The sequence below is a fragment of the Typopeltis vanoorti genome, chromosome 12 (assembly GCF_054136105.1).
Source record: "Typopeltis vanoorti isolate ZY-2024b chromosome 12, IOZ_Tvanoo_1.0, whole genome shotgun sequence".
Lineage (NCBI taxonomy): Eukaryota > Metazoa > Arthropoda > Arachnida > Uropygi > Thelyphonidae > Typopeltis > Typopeltis vanoorti.
This window is the reverse complement of record NC_143560.1, coordinates 69359504-69377605: the sequence shown is the minus strand read 5'-3', so window position 1 is coordinate 69377605 and position 18102 is coordinate 69359504. Positions and strand designations below refer to the sequence as shown.

The following is an 18102-nucleotide window of genomic DNA, read 5'->3' as shown; positions in this document are numbered from 1 at the left end:
AAACCTAATAAGAATGTGAAACACTTGACCTGGCATACAGCACTTGCTGTTCCATGCAAGTGCTGTATGCCAGGAAATATGTGCATCACTGTTGTGTTCTTCTGGATGTACTAAAATTACGCAATTATTGCTGTGTGTAGTATCCTGTCCCTCCCCCCCCCCCCCATACTCGATAAAACCCAGTAGGTATGAAGAGTCAGATGAGTAAAATCTGTCTTAATTTTGTCATACTATCTGTTCCATTTAAAATAGGCCTAACAAACATAGACTACATCCACTATCAGCATAGAAGACATTTCATTCATAGATACAGTTTTAAACATTAGTGTCCATTTAAGGAGAGTTTTCTAATTCTCTTACATTGTCCTGACTTGAATCAGAATGATGAATTATCCACATCAAAGTTGCGATAAATGGTGATTATAAACAGTATGAATTAGTGTTTTATGTTTTAGTTCACAAGATTTTACACATAGGTTTTTCATTTCATTTGACTTGAAAAGATTCCAGTAGTGAAGCATATTTATCTTTTTTCATGTAGCACTTGCTTTGAGCAGGTATCAAATTGTTGCACATCTTAATGGTTTTTTTTTTTCAGACTAGTTATTTAGTTTTTGCTTCTGAGAATGGATGAGTTATTCATTCTGAAATATATAGTGTTTTAAGATGAGCACTAAACACTGTTTTATACTCTGTGTATGTGTGTGTGCTTATACCATGATACAGCCAAAACTAATTCCTCAAGAAATCAAATTTAGGCATGCTTGCTTGTTGGCAGTTATTCATCTTACACTTGTTGGTAATAAACAATCCCAAAGAGAAAATAAATAACATGATGTTTATTAAGTAGCTGATATTTCACTGAATATTCAAGTCAGCATCTTCAGATCGCAGACAACATGTAGCTATACATTAGTGATAACAATTGTGTTATTAATCAAATTGTTATGAAATAAATGATATACCTTGGATAGGGGAGATGCATATATAGTGGTGTACTTAGATTTTGCAAAAGATTTTGATAGACTGCCACATGACAAGCTCTTATATAAAGTGAAACAGATGTGATTGGATAACAATGTATTCTCAAACCATATTTTGAGTGCGTGGTCACAGTCGGGAGTATTGGCGGAGAAAGAAAAGATAAGTTATTCGCTATTTGGTATAGATGAATATAGCATTTATATATATATATATATATATATATATATATATATATATATATATATATATAATACAGTGTTTATTTAGGCTTTATATATAATTACTTTAGTAAACGATTACTTTAGTAGTTCCTCAGCAGAAAGGAATGATGGCAGATTCAGCTCCAATCGCAAACGGCATGTCGCCAAGTTCTCTGCCATTTAAGAACTTCATTATAAGTAATATATTAAGGGACTTTGTGGCATGCAGTACTTGCGGCATGTATGCATCTCGGGAGTTGGATATGTGGCTGGTGAGAGAGGGGGGAGTGCATGTGTGCACGAAATGCAGGCAACGGGAGGAAATAAATGAAATAGATATATCAATAACTGACCTAGTTGCTCCAGGAACGGGAAATGAATATTGGAGGATGAGTAGTGTGATAGGAGAGAACGAAGAAAAAAATATGGATGAGAAAATAATAGTCGATAGTGTGGAAGGCATGAGTGACTGTGAAAGTTTCGAAGATGGTTTTGTTTGGGAGAATGAATTTCGATTTAGAATGACTGACTTGCAGAGGAAAATAGATGGGCTGAAAGAGGAGGTGGAATGTCTTGTGAATGAGATAAGTATGAAAGATGAAATGAGGAGAATGGAAGAGATAAATGCAAGGCAAATCAGAGTAGGAGAGAGGGAGAGTTTTGGGAAGGATAGGAGAGGAGAGCATTTTGGGAATGATAGAAGAGGAGAAAATGGAAACAGCAGGAGAGAGGGAATGAGAGAGAGGTATGGGAATGCTAGAAGAGGTGAGAATAGGAGCAGTAGAGGAGATGGAATGAGAGAGATGTATGGGAATGATAGAAGAGGAGAGAATGGGAATAGTAGAAGAGAGGGAATGAGAGAGAGTTATAGGAATAACACAAGAGGAGAGAATAGGATAAGTGGAAGAGAGGGAATGAGAGAGAGTTATGGGAGTGATGGAGGAGGAGAGAATGGAAACAGTAGGAGAGAGGGAATGGTGAGAGGTGTAATGTATGGTGACTCATGATCCTTGGTGTGCAAGATAGGATCCATGAGGAGTGTTTGCCTGGAGGAACAATAGAGAATGTGGGTATGGCAATTAAGAGGGGTGAAAGGATGGATGAGATGATTGTGATGGTGGGCACAAATGACTTGAGAGGCAGTGTAAATCAGGCGGCGAGAGATCTCAGATTCTTGCTTGAAGTTGTGTAAAAGAAAACGCAGACAGGGAAGATTGTGTGTTGCCCAGGTGTAATAGTGACGAACTGAGCAGAAGAGCAGCAATACTGAACCACATAATCGCCAGAATGTGTGAAAAGAGAGGGTTGGAATATGTGGATGCTTGGAGGGTGTTTGAAGACAGAAGGGAACTGTATGATAGGGACTGCTTGCATTTGAATGAGGAAGGACAAAGGCATCTGGAAAGATTGTTGTTTTTTGAACGAGTCATTGTGTCACTACAGGGGAAACTAGAATTCCCAGGGAGGATGGTAGCAGGGATGGCCTCTTGTGGGAATGGGTGCTTGGGGAATGGGGGACGATGTCAGGAAACATCGAGCCCAGGAGGGTCGAGAGGGGACAATGGTAGGTATAGAAGCAGTGACATTTTTATGCTCTATACTAATTCCAGGAGTATCTGAAATAAAGGAAATGAATTGGTGGCGCTGATAGCATCAACCTAGCCAAAGATTATTGGGATCTCTGAGACGTGGGTGACGGAAGATGATATAATAACCAGAATTGAAGTGGCAGGGTACAGCACAGCATTTTTCTGCAGGATAGGAAAGCAAAACATGGTGGTGGAGTACTGCTTATGATAAGTGATGACTTATGTCCTCTTAGAGTAGAGGCTTTGGAAGACAGTGACACAAATGGTTTTGAAAGCATATGGTGTGAGGTAGAAGTGGCCAAGACAGGATATTTATTGGGGTGTTGCTATAAACCAAGGCGCACAGAGGGTGAGGAATAGGAGATGTTTAGACAGTTGAGCTTGGCAAGTGCAAGAAGAATGATTGTTATGGGAGATTTTAACTTCCCAGTATAAGCTGGGAAGAGGAAAAATGCAAGTAGTAAGAAGGGGGGATAGTATTTCTGGAATTCTTGAGGGACAAATGTCTTCGGCAGCATGTGATGGAGGGAACAAGGGGTTCAAGAGTTTTGTATTTGGTCATAGCATCAGAAGAGCTGATAATAAGTGAGATGACATCTCCCCCCCAGTTGGAGAGAGTGACCATGTGGTTTTAACTTGGAAGATGAACAGACATGCAGGTGTAACGAAGAAAAGGACACGTATGTGGAATTATAAAGCGGGTGATTATAGTAGTCTTAGGTATCAACTAGGGGCAGTTCCATGGAGGGCAGAATTGGAAGGCCAGGGCTTGGAAAATTGTGAAAGAATATTTGTTAGCAGCAATAGTAAGCTGTATTCCACATGTGAAGAAGCAGACACAATTTGGTGTAAAGTGGATGACACATGATATCAAACAGGAGCTGCAGTTGAAAAAGAGATTATGGAATAGATATAAGGAGAGGGGTGGAGGACAGATACACGAAGAATATAGGATGCAGTCCAGCAGAGTGACCAGAATCATGAGGATGGTAAAACTGAATATGAGAAGAGATTAGCAGTAAGATCCAAAGAAAATCTTAGGGAATTTTTTAGCTATGTGGCCAGTAGGAGGAGAAATGACATTGTGGCATAAAAATGGGAATAGAGTGACTGATGCAGAGGACATAGTGGAGTTGTTCGATGAGCTCTTTATTGGAGTATTTCATCTTGGAGGAGGTTTTAATACTAGAGGGATAGAGCAGGATCAATGTTTAGAGGTGCAAGAGGAGAGTATGTTCTAAATACTGAGTACTCTGGATAGCAATAAAGCTGTTGGACTGGATGGTATTTCACCACCGGTTTTGAGAGAATGTGCTAAAGAACTGACAGCTCTGTTGACCTGGTTTTTCAATAAAAGTCTGGCTGAAGGAAAGGTACCCAGGGAATGGAAGGAAGGTAAGATAGTGCTGCTGCATAAGTGTGGTAGCAGACTGGAAGTGTCTAATTATAGGCCTGTTTGTGTGTCATCAGTAGTTGTTAAGGTCTTGGAGAAATTAGTGAGGGACTATATACAGCGTTGGGTAGATGAGGGTAATGTTATCTGCGAGAATCAACATGGATTTGTGAAGGGGTGCTCTTGCTTTATTAATATGATTGTCTTTTATAATAAAGCGACAAGAGCAGTTGATGAGGGAAAGGCATATACTGCCATTTTTTTGGATTTTAAAAAGTTGTTTGACAGAGTGCCACATGATAAGCTGATATTTAAGTTGCAGCACACGGGTTTAAATGTCTGGTTAGTCAAATGGATTCAGGATTGGCTGACTGATAGGTATCAGAGAGTTGTGTATGATGGGGCAATATCAAGGAGGTTACAAGTGGGGTTCCACAGGGCCCAGTACTGGGACCTGTATTGTTCAATCTTTATATCAATGATATTGTCAATGGATTGCAAGGGGACACTCAGTTGTTTGCGGATGATGTGAAGTTGGGAAAGGTTATCAGTAATAGTGCAGATGTGGCAGCCCTGAAAGAGGATTTGAATATACTAGACAGATGGGCAAATAAATGGGATTTGGTCCCCAAGATTTGAACGGGATAAATTGTCTGTGGAAAGGGTACAGAGGCGGATAACAAAGATGGTTTCAGGACTGTACGTTATGAGGATCGACTGAGGGAATGTGGACTGCAGAGTTTGGTGAATAGAAGAAGGAGAGGTGATATGATTGAGACTTTTAAACTGTTGAGAGGCAGTTACAGGGTAGACATTGGAAGAGTTCTTTCACTTGGTGGAATGGCGGGAAGGAGCGATGAAAAGGGGCCATCCCTGGAAATTACGAAAGGAGGCTGTACGCAAGAGGGTGAGGAGTGATTTCTTTGTGTGGGTGGTGGTTGAACCAGGGGATGCATTGCCTGAGAGAGTGGTTGAAGTGGGGATGGTTAATGGGTTCAAGGAGTTGTATGATAGACTTTGTATTTCCTAAAAACGACCTCCGACGATGAGTCTTTTGACTCCATGGTGGCCTGGATAATAATAATAATAATATTCTGGTTCAAGGATACGTTGTGGTTAGTTGGCAAATTTGGTGCTCCTCTGAAATTGGTGATTTTTGTCTGTTTTTTGTTGTGTGTTTTCCCGTTAGAAAATTAGTGTTTTGTAGTGAGGCTAGGGATCTTGGAGTGTTAATAGATAGGAAGTTGAAGTTCACGAGCCATGTGGCAAAGATTGCAAATACAACTCAAAAGATAATTGCAATGCTGAAAAACATTCACATGTAAAGATAAGGTGTTATTTTGTCTCTTTATAAGACCTCGCTTGAATTATTGTGCACAGGTCTGGTCTCCTGGTTTCTGTTGTGATTCTGATTTGGAGAGAGTACAAAGGAGAGTGTTAAAAATGATATTAGGATTGTGGAATACTAATTATGAAGACAGATTGAGAATTTATAGACTTCAGACACTAGCAAACAGGAGAAAGAGGGGAGATATGATCGAGACTTACAAACTTCTGAAAGGGTTGTACAGGATTTCAATTGATGGAATTTTTCAATTTATGGTGGGTGGAGAAAGGACGTGAAGACATCTTTGGAAGCTGAGAATGAAGGCTGCTAAGATGGGGGTGAGGGCTAGATTTTTCTCTCAGAGAGTGGTGCATGATTGGAATGGATTGCCATTGGATGTTGTGAGTGCAAGCAGTGTGAATGAATGCCACCCCCGATGAGTCTCTGACTTCCTGGAGGTCTCTCATAATAATAATAATAACAACAACAATAGACTTCTGAGTTGGATCAGTGACTGGCTGTCAGATAGGTATCAGAAAGTTGTGTGTGTGTGGGGGGGGGGGGGGTGCAGTATCCTGAAAGAGAAAGGTCACTAGCAGTATGCCGCAGAGGTCAGTTTTGGGGCCACTGTTGTTCAGTTTGTATGATAATGATATTGGGATGGATTTAACTAGTGATATGCAGCTGTTTGCAGAGATGATGCAAAACTCGGGAGAGCAGTGCAGAGTCAAGCAGATGTTATGGCTTTATAAGAGGACTTGAATAGATTGCATGAATGGGCTAGTAACTGGAACTATCAGTTCAATGTTGCAAAGTGTAAGGTTTTGAGATTTGGTAAGCAACAATGGGACGCAAAGTATACACTTGGAGGGGAAACTTTAGCAGAAGCAGAAGAGATGAGAGATCTAGGAGTGATGGTGAACAAGGACCTGAAATTCAGGGGCCACATTGCACAAGTTGTGAAGACGTCACATCGGATACTGGCAATGATGTGGAGGACCCTGACATGCAGAAATAGAGAGGTTATGATACTATTGTATAAGGCCTTGATCAGGTCTCATATGGATTATTGTGGACAGATTTGGTCACCTGATTTTCATGGTGACAAGGATATGTTGGAAAGGGTCCAGAGAAGATTCACAAGAGTGGTTAGTGGTCTTTGGAATGTGGAATATGAAGACAGATTGAGAGAATGTAAGTTGCAGAGCCTTGTGAATAGGAGCAAGTATTTAAGCTAGTTAGGGGTTGTTATTGCGTTGACATGGAAGAGATTTTTCATAGAATGGGATAGGGGCTAGGACAAGAGGTGATTGCTGGAAATTGTATAAGTTCGGTGTGAGCAGAGGATTGAGGAGTAGATGCTTTGCATGGAGAGTGGTTGGTGAGTGGAATGCATTGCCTGAGTGTGTTGTCAGGGGTAGACACATTGAATCAGTTTAAGGCACGGTTGGATGAGCATTGTGTGCTATAGTGTGTATCTCCCACGATGAGTCTCTGACTCCATGGAGGTCAAATGTTAATAATAATAATAATAATACACATTGTAATGAACAGAAGAATTAGTCCTTACTTGGCACTCCTCTAATGTTGGATAAAAAGAGGTTTCCAGTTTTGGGGTGGTAGAGAGTCATTTTATCATCCAGACCATATTGATATTTGGTCTTTACGATAGTTTACATTGGAATTACATTGTACACAAAACATTGCTTTACAAATTTAAACTAAACTTAGCATAGGAAGGCTAAGGATTTTAAGACACTAATGTAATTCTGGCCTAAAAAGTTTCACTCAGCCAATCACACATCTTATTTACAAATTGTTGTTCACACCTACTTTCTTCATAAAGAGCTAATTAAATAATGTTCTAAATCTTGAATTGTTGTGTATCCTCAATCATATCTCCAAAGCTTTGGAAGGGGGGAGGTGCACCTTTCATGATACACAAAACAAAACTTTATTTGCATATTGAAAATTTATTATTATTACCACCTTCAGAGCTCCATCGAATCAAAGTCTCATCATTTCATGTCCCTCTGTCACACACATATACATACACATAGCTCATCATACCCTGCCTTAATGCAGTCATTCACTACATTCACCACTTTCAATGCAAAAAAACCTGCTTCTCATTACCTTGCTCACCCTCCTTATACAGTTACCAAGAATTACCTTTAATTTTCCATCCCATCTCCCACCATTCTATGAAAAATCTTGTCAGTAATCATCTGATAAAGAAAACCCTTACCAACTTATGTGTCTCCATCACATCCATCCTCCTCCTCTACAAATTCATTTTCTCAACCTTTCTTCATACCCAACATTTCAGAAACTACCTTAGTTAATCTTCCTTGATCCTTTCCATTATCTCTGCATCCTTTTGAAAATAGGTGACCAAATCTGTGCACAGTAATCTATATGTGGCATAATCAAGGCATTAGATAATGCAACCATAATCTCTTTACTTCTATAAGTCAGTATCTTCTTCATCATTTCCAGAATTCATTGTGCTGTTCTCACAATTTTAGCAATCTGTACTTTAAATTTTAGAACCCTACCCACTATCACCTCCATATTTCCTTTCCTCCATCAACCTGTAGTATATCCCCACTAACTGTATACTCTACATCCTAACTTTGTTTTCCGAATTTTAAAACCATACACTTTGCAACATTGAACTAGGAACCCTACTATCTTCCCATTCACTCACTCTATTCAAGTCATTTTGGAAAGCCGCAGCACCTGCTCTACTCATCATAGCTCTTCTGAACTTTACAGTTTCTACAAAAAACTGAATGTCTCCTCAAGCCTTCCCCAGTATTATTAACATACAAGTTAAACAGCAGCCTTTCTTTCACTCCTTTGCAACTTGTCTCTTGTAAGATTCATGTTTAAGGCAGATGTCAACTCCCTAGTACAAGTTCCACAGCCTTATTAACATAAGGTTTACTTGATTCCCTATATAACTTCTGCCCACTCATAGTTAGTCCCTCCTCCTTCCTTTCCACTGCGCTCAAACTACTTATTAATATATCAAACATATCTTCCCCTGCAGCAGTTATCCATTTACTATTTTAATTCTTACATATTCATTCTTTCTTTTGCTGACTATATATATATATATTGAAAGAACTCCCTAGATTATTTTAATTTATTTATTTTTTACCAAACGAGTCACCTTCCTTGCCTATTCTTTGTACTTCTCATGCAACTGATTATGAATTATTACCACTCATTTTATACTGCCTCCATAATGCCTTATTCCTCCAGATTGCATGCTTGCCCTGCTCATTCAAACATTTCAGACCTACTTTATTTTAGCTTCTGACCTTTGCAATACATTTAGATCTTGATTCTGCTATTTTTGAATAGCACCCAAACAGAATTGTGAATGCCTTTTCACTCATCTCTTCATTCCACAATTCATCTGCAAGCTGCCTACCGAACATTTCATGATCTCCATCATGAATATATGTGGAACAACATATATGTAGTTCCACATATATTCTTTCCAGTCAGAGGGAAATTTGACACCTCATTTATATTGACATGATGGAATCCAAGATCCTTGCATGTCTGTTCTCTTGCTACATACTGCCTAAGGTAGTTGTACCTCAAAAAATGAAAAAATTCAATTTCTTTGCTTCTGGATGCTATCTCATTAAATTAAACTTTTCAAGAAATTATATTTTCGTTTAATCCTTTATCCAAGTGTAAACAAACATAGTTCGTTTGCGAATTATCTTCACCAAAAGACTACTTATATGTTAGGCTAATGACTTCACATTATTTGCCTTAGTATTCCATAATGCAGTGCATTATGGAAAGGGCACTACTTAGACCAGTTTAAGTCTTTCTACAACTATCCAGAGTATTATTAAAATACTCTGGATAGTTGTAGAAATATTTCTCACTTGGTAATAGATTAAATTAAACTTGCCAAGAAATTTTATTATTGTTATTCCTTTATGCAAGCATAAGCAAACAAAGTTTGCACTTGAAATATCTGCCTGACTAGGCTATCTTATATCTCATCATCCCAGTTTGTATAACCATAATTAATATCATCCATAATGTTCACCCTTTTTTTATTTGCTTATAAGTTCATTGTCACTGCACTCCATATTACCAGGTCTACAGCAACAGCTAATCAAATATTCATTCTCATCACCTCTACCTCCTGCCATACTGCCTGAAAACCACTACTACTATTTCTTGCTTGCATCTCTAACTTGCATGGGCACAGCTCATTTTCTATCATCAACAACACTCCACCTCCTTTTTTTGCTATTTATATCTTCACAAAAAAAACGTAACCTGCAATCTCTATTACTGTTCTAATCCAACTATGTCTCACTTATTTCAACAATTTTCGGGTAAACGAATGCAATCACTTTGTGTGGAACAATGTGGAATTTAAAAAGTGCAGTAATGATAATGACTTGGAGTCCATTTGATTTGCAGTTGAGGTTAACACAAATTTTAGATATTTAGTGGGATGTTGCTACAGGCCAGGGAATGCAGAGGGATATTATTATTACCTAAGACTCCATGGAATCAGACTCATCTAGGAGGTTCCTTTGTCATATGCACAGCTCATCATACCGTGCCTTAAACATTCAAATTCTCTGCAGATACCACACTCTCAGACAAGGTATTCCAATCACTCACAACTCTGCATGCAAAAGATCTGTACAGCTTCCAGGGATGACCTCTTGTTCTCCCCTGATTGCCCACCATTTTATGAAAAACTTCTTCAAAAAACTGTATCTATATATATATATATATATATATATATATATATATATGATTATTATTGACTGACTTAAACACCGAGAAAAAATACAAGAGATTTAATAAGGTTTCTACTAGTTTCATTGGAAATGCCGACGTCGTCAGTGAATACACTACCATGGAGAAAACAACATCTTAAAAATATATTGTACTTTAGACAAAAACAGAGTTTAGAACAAGTAGTAGTTATGTTTGAAATTGAGTCTGAGCATTAGTTCTGGCATGAAGCACTGTGTGTGTGTGTGTGTGTGTGTGTGTGTGTGTGTGTGTGTGTGTGTGTGTGTGTGTGTGTGTGTGTGTGTGTGTGTGTGTGTGTGTGTGTGAATGATATCATGAGCGCATGCACCAAAACTGGATTACAATGCTATGTGAATCAGGCAGGCTGTAACTGAGATTGCTGTTTAGACGTGTAGGTTCGAGAGCTGTTTTCAACATATTTTTCAGTAGCTCTCGATCCTACCCATCTAAACAGCAATCTCAGTTACAACCTGCCCAATTCACATAGCACTGTAATCCAGTTTTGGCGCACTCATGATATCATTCACACACACAGTGCTTCACGCCAGAACTAATGCTCAGACTCAATTTCAAACACACTACTTGTTCTAAACTCTGTTTTTGTCTAAAGTACAATATATTTTTAAGATGTTGTTTTCTCCATGGTAGTGTATTCACTGACGAAGTCGGCATTTCCGATGAAACTAGTAGTGAAACCTTATTGAATCTCTTGTATTTTTTCTCGGTGTTTAAGTCGGTTAATGATAATTATAAACATGTCATTTAACCAAATCGATTACTCTGTAAATAAATATATAAAAAATATTATTTATGTAGTGTTTATCTATGCTTTCTACTAAACATTCCCATCATTCTGTTTACCCCACAAAGTATGTTTCTGGTCCTTTTAATTTCCATAGTAAAAGATACAACTCGTTAATAATAAGGTTCTTGTTAGTGACTTTCAGTTTTCCATTCATTTATTGTGAAACTATTCTCACTATTTCAGAAGTAAATCCTAACTGTTCAATTAGAAAATCTCAGGGATCTTCTGATTGCAGCACATGAATCAGCAAAAAAATTAAATAAATTATCTTCAAACAGTGAACGTTGTATGTAGAGTTAATAACATACAATAAACTTAGAATTAACTATTAATCAAACTTCAAAATAACTTTTTAATTGTTTTGAAATAAACTGGTATATATTGCGCTCTATTTGTTAATACTAATTATTATTATCTAAGACTCCAGGGAGCCAGGGCTTACCGAGGGAAGCCACATATCACTCAGACCAGCTCTTATATATTTTCTTGAATTCATTTTGATTCCTTGAACTGACCAACTGAAAAGTAAAGTCATTCCAGTAATGTACTGCTCTATGAGAAAAAACTCTTGCTTTTATACATTTCTTGATTGCATATATTCTCATCTTCCATTAATGCACTCTCATCCCTCCCAGTGAAATGAAAAATTTTATCTACCTGTATGCTATATATGACCCTTTCAGTAGTTTGAAAGTCTCTATATTCATCCTTCTTTCTCCTGTTGCTAGTCTGCATTCCACAAATTCTCAGTTTGTCCTCACACTCTACATTCCAGACCCCCAATATCATCTTTTGCACCCTGTTTGCTATATCTGCATCACCATGGAAACCAACAGATAGATCTGTGCACATTAGTCCAGACGAAATTATATCAAAACCTTGTAAAGAGGCAAAATGACTTTCTTATTCTTGTATGTCAATGTTCATTTCAACATTGCAGTTATCCTCTGAGTTGCATTTACAGTCTTTGCTATATGGCACAAACTTCCTATCTACTGAATCACTGTGATTCCTAGCCTGTCCATTTTCTTCTAGCATAATCTGACCAATATAATATGACATTCGAAATAGGCAGTAACGTAGAAAAGCTGCATTCTCACTCAGAACCTATAAAATGAGTAAAATATTTCAACTATTTAGGCACAGTTTTTAGTGAAGATGGCAAGTGAAAACTAGAAATAGACAACAGAATAAGCAAAGCTGGTACCGTGGGGAGCCAGTTCTAATCTAAGGCATTGGTCATTTACACAGAATGAGAGAAGAATTGTTAGCACAACAGGTGTTTGAAACCAAGATGGCAAGAAAAGAACCAGAGGAACACCAAATCTAGGTGGATGGATTCTCTCAGAAATGGCTTAGAATATAAGAGTATTAGAATGCTGTCAAGTAATAGAGTAATTTGGGAAAAAAAATGTTGATAGGTGAATAGTAATAATATAAACTTATATAATACTGTCATAATGTCAGGAAAATTTCCTGACATACTGTCAGGAAATGAATGAGACTAATATCTCATTGTGCCAACATTCATAACTTTGCATAATGTTAAGATTGAATAACAATAGACTAAGGACTAATCCTTGGGCTACACTACCGGTCATCTTAAATTTTTGCTGACTCACACCCCCATACACCCCTTTTTGATGTCTGTCAGTCAGCCATCATGTTATCCATGCTAATAGTTTATGATCCTACCACATCCTTCGACTTATGCAAAAGCCTATATGCTGTATCCTGTCAAAAGCCTTAAAAAAAGTCAAAATGTTTTATGGTATATCCATTCCCCTTGTCTATTGTAACCATGATATTATTATATAATGTAAATAAGTTACTCAAGCATGACCTTCTCTTAATGAACCCATGCTGTTCTTTGCAAAATCATTGCAAACCCATTTCTATAAGCAAGCTTACCAAGTTTTCCAGAAACTTCTCTATCCCTCCAGAGATACTGTTGAACAATTTCTTCTGCGTCTATCACCTGCATACATTAGCTAAAAAGTAAAGATGCCAAGAAATTATATTCTTGGTTTAATCCTTTTTCCAAGTGTAAGCAAACAAAGTTTGTGCTTGAAGTAACTTCATGACTGGGCAACTCATATATAGGGACCAATGACTTTGCATCACTTGCCTTAGTATCCATCTAAGGCAAGTGTGGGATACTAAGGCATTTGCTTACACTTGGATAAAGGATTAAACCAAGAATATAATTTCTTGGCATCTTTAATTTATAGCATAACCAAGTGGAAAAACTTCCAACATTAGCATTCAGTAGAGTTATTCTTCCACATTCATTCTTTCTTGTACTGGCAGAGTAACAATAAAATTTGTTTGAGTTGTCTTTTCTGTTCTGGCCTGTGCCTTATAATTTTCATAAGTGACATCATCCTTAAGCACATGTATTCATAGTTTTCTTAAGAATCTCTTGCTTAATAAGACTGCACATCCACTTCACTCATATCTTATTTATTCTTTGAATTCTGCATTCTTGAAGGTTTTTTGTTTTAAATGGTTCCTATGCACTGCTGATATCCTTGCCAATGAGCAATAGGTATTGTATAATAGAATCTGGAATTCTCATCAGTTAGTCATAATTTCCTGCCTTCCCATATAGCAACTGATTCCATGGAACTAAACCTGATACTTTCCTTCTGAATGAAACAGACACTTCCCAAGTCAGTACAGCATGATTACTGTCACTAACCAATGGTTAACACATTAAGTTCTTTCTGTCATGTTTTGCTTAAGGAAGTTGTTTTCCCAACAGCTCAATAATTTGGCTTCATTCCTCTCATGATTTCATTGTTACCCATTCAATGTTAGGATAATTCAAATTGCCCATGGTGATTACTCATTTAGCACTCATCACATAGTTTGGTGATGCATTTTTCATTCCCAGAAATTGATCCATTAGGGTTGTAACAAACCCCACCATCTAATTGATCTGTTAGATTCCACCTCACTCTATATAGCTCACTGCTACCTTGAGAATTGTTACTAATATTCTGCACCTCTTTTCTCCTGTCTTGTCTATCCTTACTAAAAATACTATACCTTTTACCCTAGATAAAGATGGTATATCTGCCTCTGAGTCAGATTTCACTAATGCCTATAATCTGAAACCACAACACATTCACCAAGGCAACGAACTTTACCCTTTTTTTCTTGTTACTCCTGGCATTTGTGTGTAGACATTAGTTACCTCCAGGTTTTACTGTATATTCACCTCTGTAATCTGCATGATCCACTTGGATTACTTGATATCTATTCATATCTAATGCCCAATTTATGCCCTTTGTTCTTGTTACTCCTGCCATTTATGTACAGACATATTAAATCTAGGTTTTTTTGTATATTTACCCATGTAGCTTTCATGATCCAGTTGGTAACTTGCAGATATCTATTTATATCTAATGCTTCATTTATACAGATTTCCTTGCACATACGAAGTAAGTCTGAATTGAATGAGACACAACAATCATCCTTTCATTATAATCACCATGATTAAGCATTTTCATATCATTTCATTTCATATCATAATACAGGTGCATATCTTAGTTGCTCTTATACATAGATTTTTTCCTTGACTTTCCTGGTTATGTCTCATACCAATAAATAATTTCTCCAGACGAATGATATCAATTGCATTCAAGTGTAGGCCAGCCCTTCTTAAACGATTACTGCTATATCTTGATACAGAATAATGATTTCCACTCTCTTACTCCTCTCTCTCTTCATTCAGCAAGCCTTTCATAGTGTACATCTATTTTACTTTTGTCTTTTTCATTCATTATATTTTTGAACTTCACTCTCAGAAAACTCAGGTCATCAGCAGCATGTTTCTGCAGTATGTCTTTATGACATACAGCATCCACTTTTTTTTTTTTTTTTACATTCTGCTGTACTTACCTGATCATTACTCAGTAATATCTTACCTGCCCATGTACTTTGTTGTCTTTCTTTTTGCTGTTTAACTTCCTTATCCTTCCTGTGGCTCTATAAAACTCTTAGATTATAAGCATTTAGATAGGCATAGGAAGGACAAGGAATTCCTGTATTTCTTTATTGGCACCTTTTTCCAATGCTACTATTATATTTTTCACTATCTCAATAAATGTATAATAAAATCCAAATAAAAGTAAATGGAAGTAAGAAGTAATGTATTATAAAATACTAATTATTCTAAAAATAAATAAATAAATATTACCTGTTTCACAGAAGCACTAAACAAACCAACCTTCAAAATATATCAATGATCTCATATTTTTATAATCAAATTCACTAATCAAATCTGAACTAATTGTATTAGTTATACATTTGTAATGGTTGAAGTAAGATTCACAAAAAATGAGATTTCATGAACATCAAATATACTTCGATTTTTGCATGTTGTTCAGCTGAATCATCTTATATCTTATTACAATTTCTAATTGACATTTTACACAAAAAATACTGAAGTTAAATTAGTCACTTTTCTATCTGATTCTGGAAATAGCTTTTGTGTATGTGCTTTATGGATATATATAGCTTTACTAATGGTGCAAACACTTTTAGCTTTTAACTCGCCTTCATGAAGTTGTATTGCAACAAGAAGAAAGTGGAAATCCTATAGAAGCAAAGCTACAAGAATTTGTGCAGGAATTAGCTGCAACGATGGAAACCCATCTTATGGTATGTTGTTAAGTTTACCTTTTTGTTCTATCCTAAACCTGCTCTGCATTCAACATGCTAGTAATTAGATATAAATCTGTGCATGTGTGCATAATTTCAATTCGGTAGCAATGAATTGTTGATTTATCTTCCTTTGCAATAAATAAATTTTTGATATTCATCTGTATACCAAGATTCCTTCCAAATTATATCATATTTTCTGATCTGGTTGACTAGTTAGCATATTTGCTCTCTAACCAATAGGCTGCATGTCCAAATCCAGCTTTGGGCATGAATGTTGTGATTGATCTTTAGATGAGAGATGAATTTCACTGCTGTGGAAGACCACTATCTTTCTTATTGGAAGCCAGTAGTGTTGAAAAAGTTCTATGCTTGGTCTCAAATGTAGGGTTTCTGGATTATGTATATATTTTTAAAAAAAATTTATATATAAAATTAATAATAAAAATAAATAAAAATCCTTAGTCCATCCTCAGTACTAATTTGATATAAGTGCAGCCTTCATGGTAGGTGTCGCATAAAATGTACATATATACATTCCTATAATAGAACCTTCATACTCATTATTAAAAAAAAAAAAAGCATATGAAATATATCACCATATTAGCAGAATATAAACTTTGCTGATTTCTTGCTGCTTAAAACTCCTTGTATTAAGGTATTGATGACTTTTTTTTGTAGGCAGGATGTCTTTCAGAAATTATGTTAATGGATTGGTCAGTGATAAGTTGAAATGACTGACAAATTTCACTATAAAAGTAGACATTAATCAGTTAATGCATTTAATCCCTAAATGGAGCAGCTAGACAGTTTAACACTTACTTTTGAATACCAGATGATATCAATCTCAATGCTCTTAGCCAAACACAGTCAGTGCTAAGTGCTGGCTCAAGGCTATCAATTATTTTTATTTGATATATGGAAAGGAGAGTATGGCAGACAACTGCCATCATCTCCTAATTAGTATCTCTATCCTTAATATAGTGCATTATTATTATTATTATTATTAAGAAAGACCTCCAGGGAGTCAGAGACTCATCGAGGGAGGCCACATACTACACACACCAGCTATCATACTTATTCTTGAATTCATTCACACTGCTTGCACACACAACATCCAATGGCAATCCATTCCAGTCATGCACCACCCTCTGAGAGAAAAATCTAGCCCTCACACCCTTTTTGGAATGGCATTCATTCTCAGCTTCTAAGGATGTCCTCTTGTCCTTTCCCCACCCTTCATAAATTGAAAAATTCCATCATTTGAAATCCTGTATGACCCTTTCAGAAGTTTGTAAGTCTCAATCATATCACCCCCTCTTTCTCCTGTTTGCTAGTGTCTGCAGTCTACAAATTCTCAATTCTGTCCTCATAATCAGTATTCCACAATCCTGATATCATTTCTAAAACTTTCCTTTGTACTCTCTCCAATATATCAGAATCACAATGGAAACCAGGAGACCAGACCTGCACACAAAAGTGAGGTCTTATCAAGGCCTTGTAAAGAGGCAAAATAACATCCTTATCTTTACATGTGAATGTTCATTGCAATTATCTTTCGAGCTGTATTTGCAATCTTTGCCACATGGCCTCTAAACTTCAACTTCCTATCTACTAACACTCCAAGATCCCTAGCTTCATTAGGTTCTTCTAGCCTATTCCCACCAATATAATATGACATTGGATATCTAATCATGCCGAAGCGAATGATTTTACATTTACTGACATTGAACTGTCACCCATTTTCCCATGCCCACAATTCTAGCCTGTTTAAATCATTCTGCAAAGACTGCATATCAGCATCATTCCTGATTACCATACCTATCTTTGCATCATCAGCAAATAACTGTACAGCAATACCTCAATTAATTCGTCTCCTGATTAGTGCTTTTTCGATTAGTGCGTCATTTTTTTTCGATACCGAAATTTGATTAGTTCACCTATATACATCTTAAAAATAAATGTTACAGATTTTAAAAATTTTCAATCTATACATTTTTTATGGTTAACTATTTTAAAAAATCACTCACCAGGATGAAATAAATTAGTTACCGATTTGAAACATTTTACAAAGTTATTTTTTAATGGCATACTGCAATATTTCCATGTACACTATGTTCCAAATTTACTGCAAAATTTATGTTGTGTGCTTTACATAGCATTTTGCTGATCATATCTCATACAATTGTTTTCCTTACTTTTTTATTTTAAATTATTTTCCTAACCTTTAATCATGAGTAAAAGAATTAGTGAGCAAAAAATAGAAGTGTGAAAATGATTTGAAAAGTAATCTGATTGGAAGAAAAACTTGAAATAGTAAAGAA

At 36.6% G+C, this 18102-nt stretch overlaps 1 protein-coding gene across 2 annotated transcripts in view; it reads left to right on the top strand.

The window, feature by feature from the left end:
* LRR (capping protein regulator and myosin 1 linker 1 leucine rich repeat protein) overlaps window positions 1-18102 on the top strand; it is a 917109-nt gene that overhangs the window by 488232 nt on the left and 410775 nt on the right. For both annotated transcript variants that reach the window (XM_090401192.1, XM_090401191.1), the window contains exon 22: window positions 15662-15778. In XM_090401192.1, coding sequence (XP_090257318.1) covers window positions 15662-15778 — 117 coding nt within the window. The remainder of the gene's footprint in view (window positions 1-15661; window positions 15779-18102) is intronic.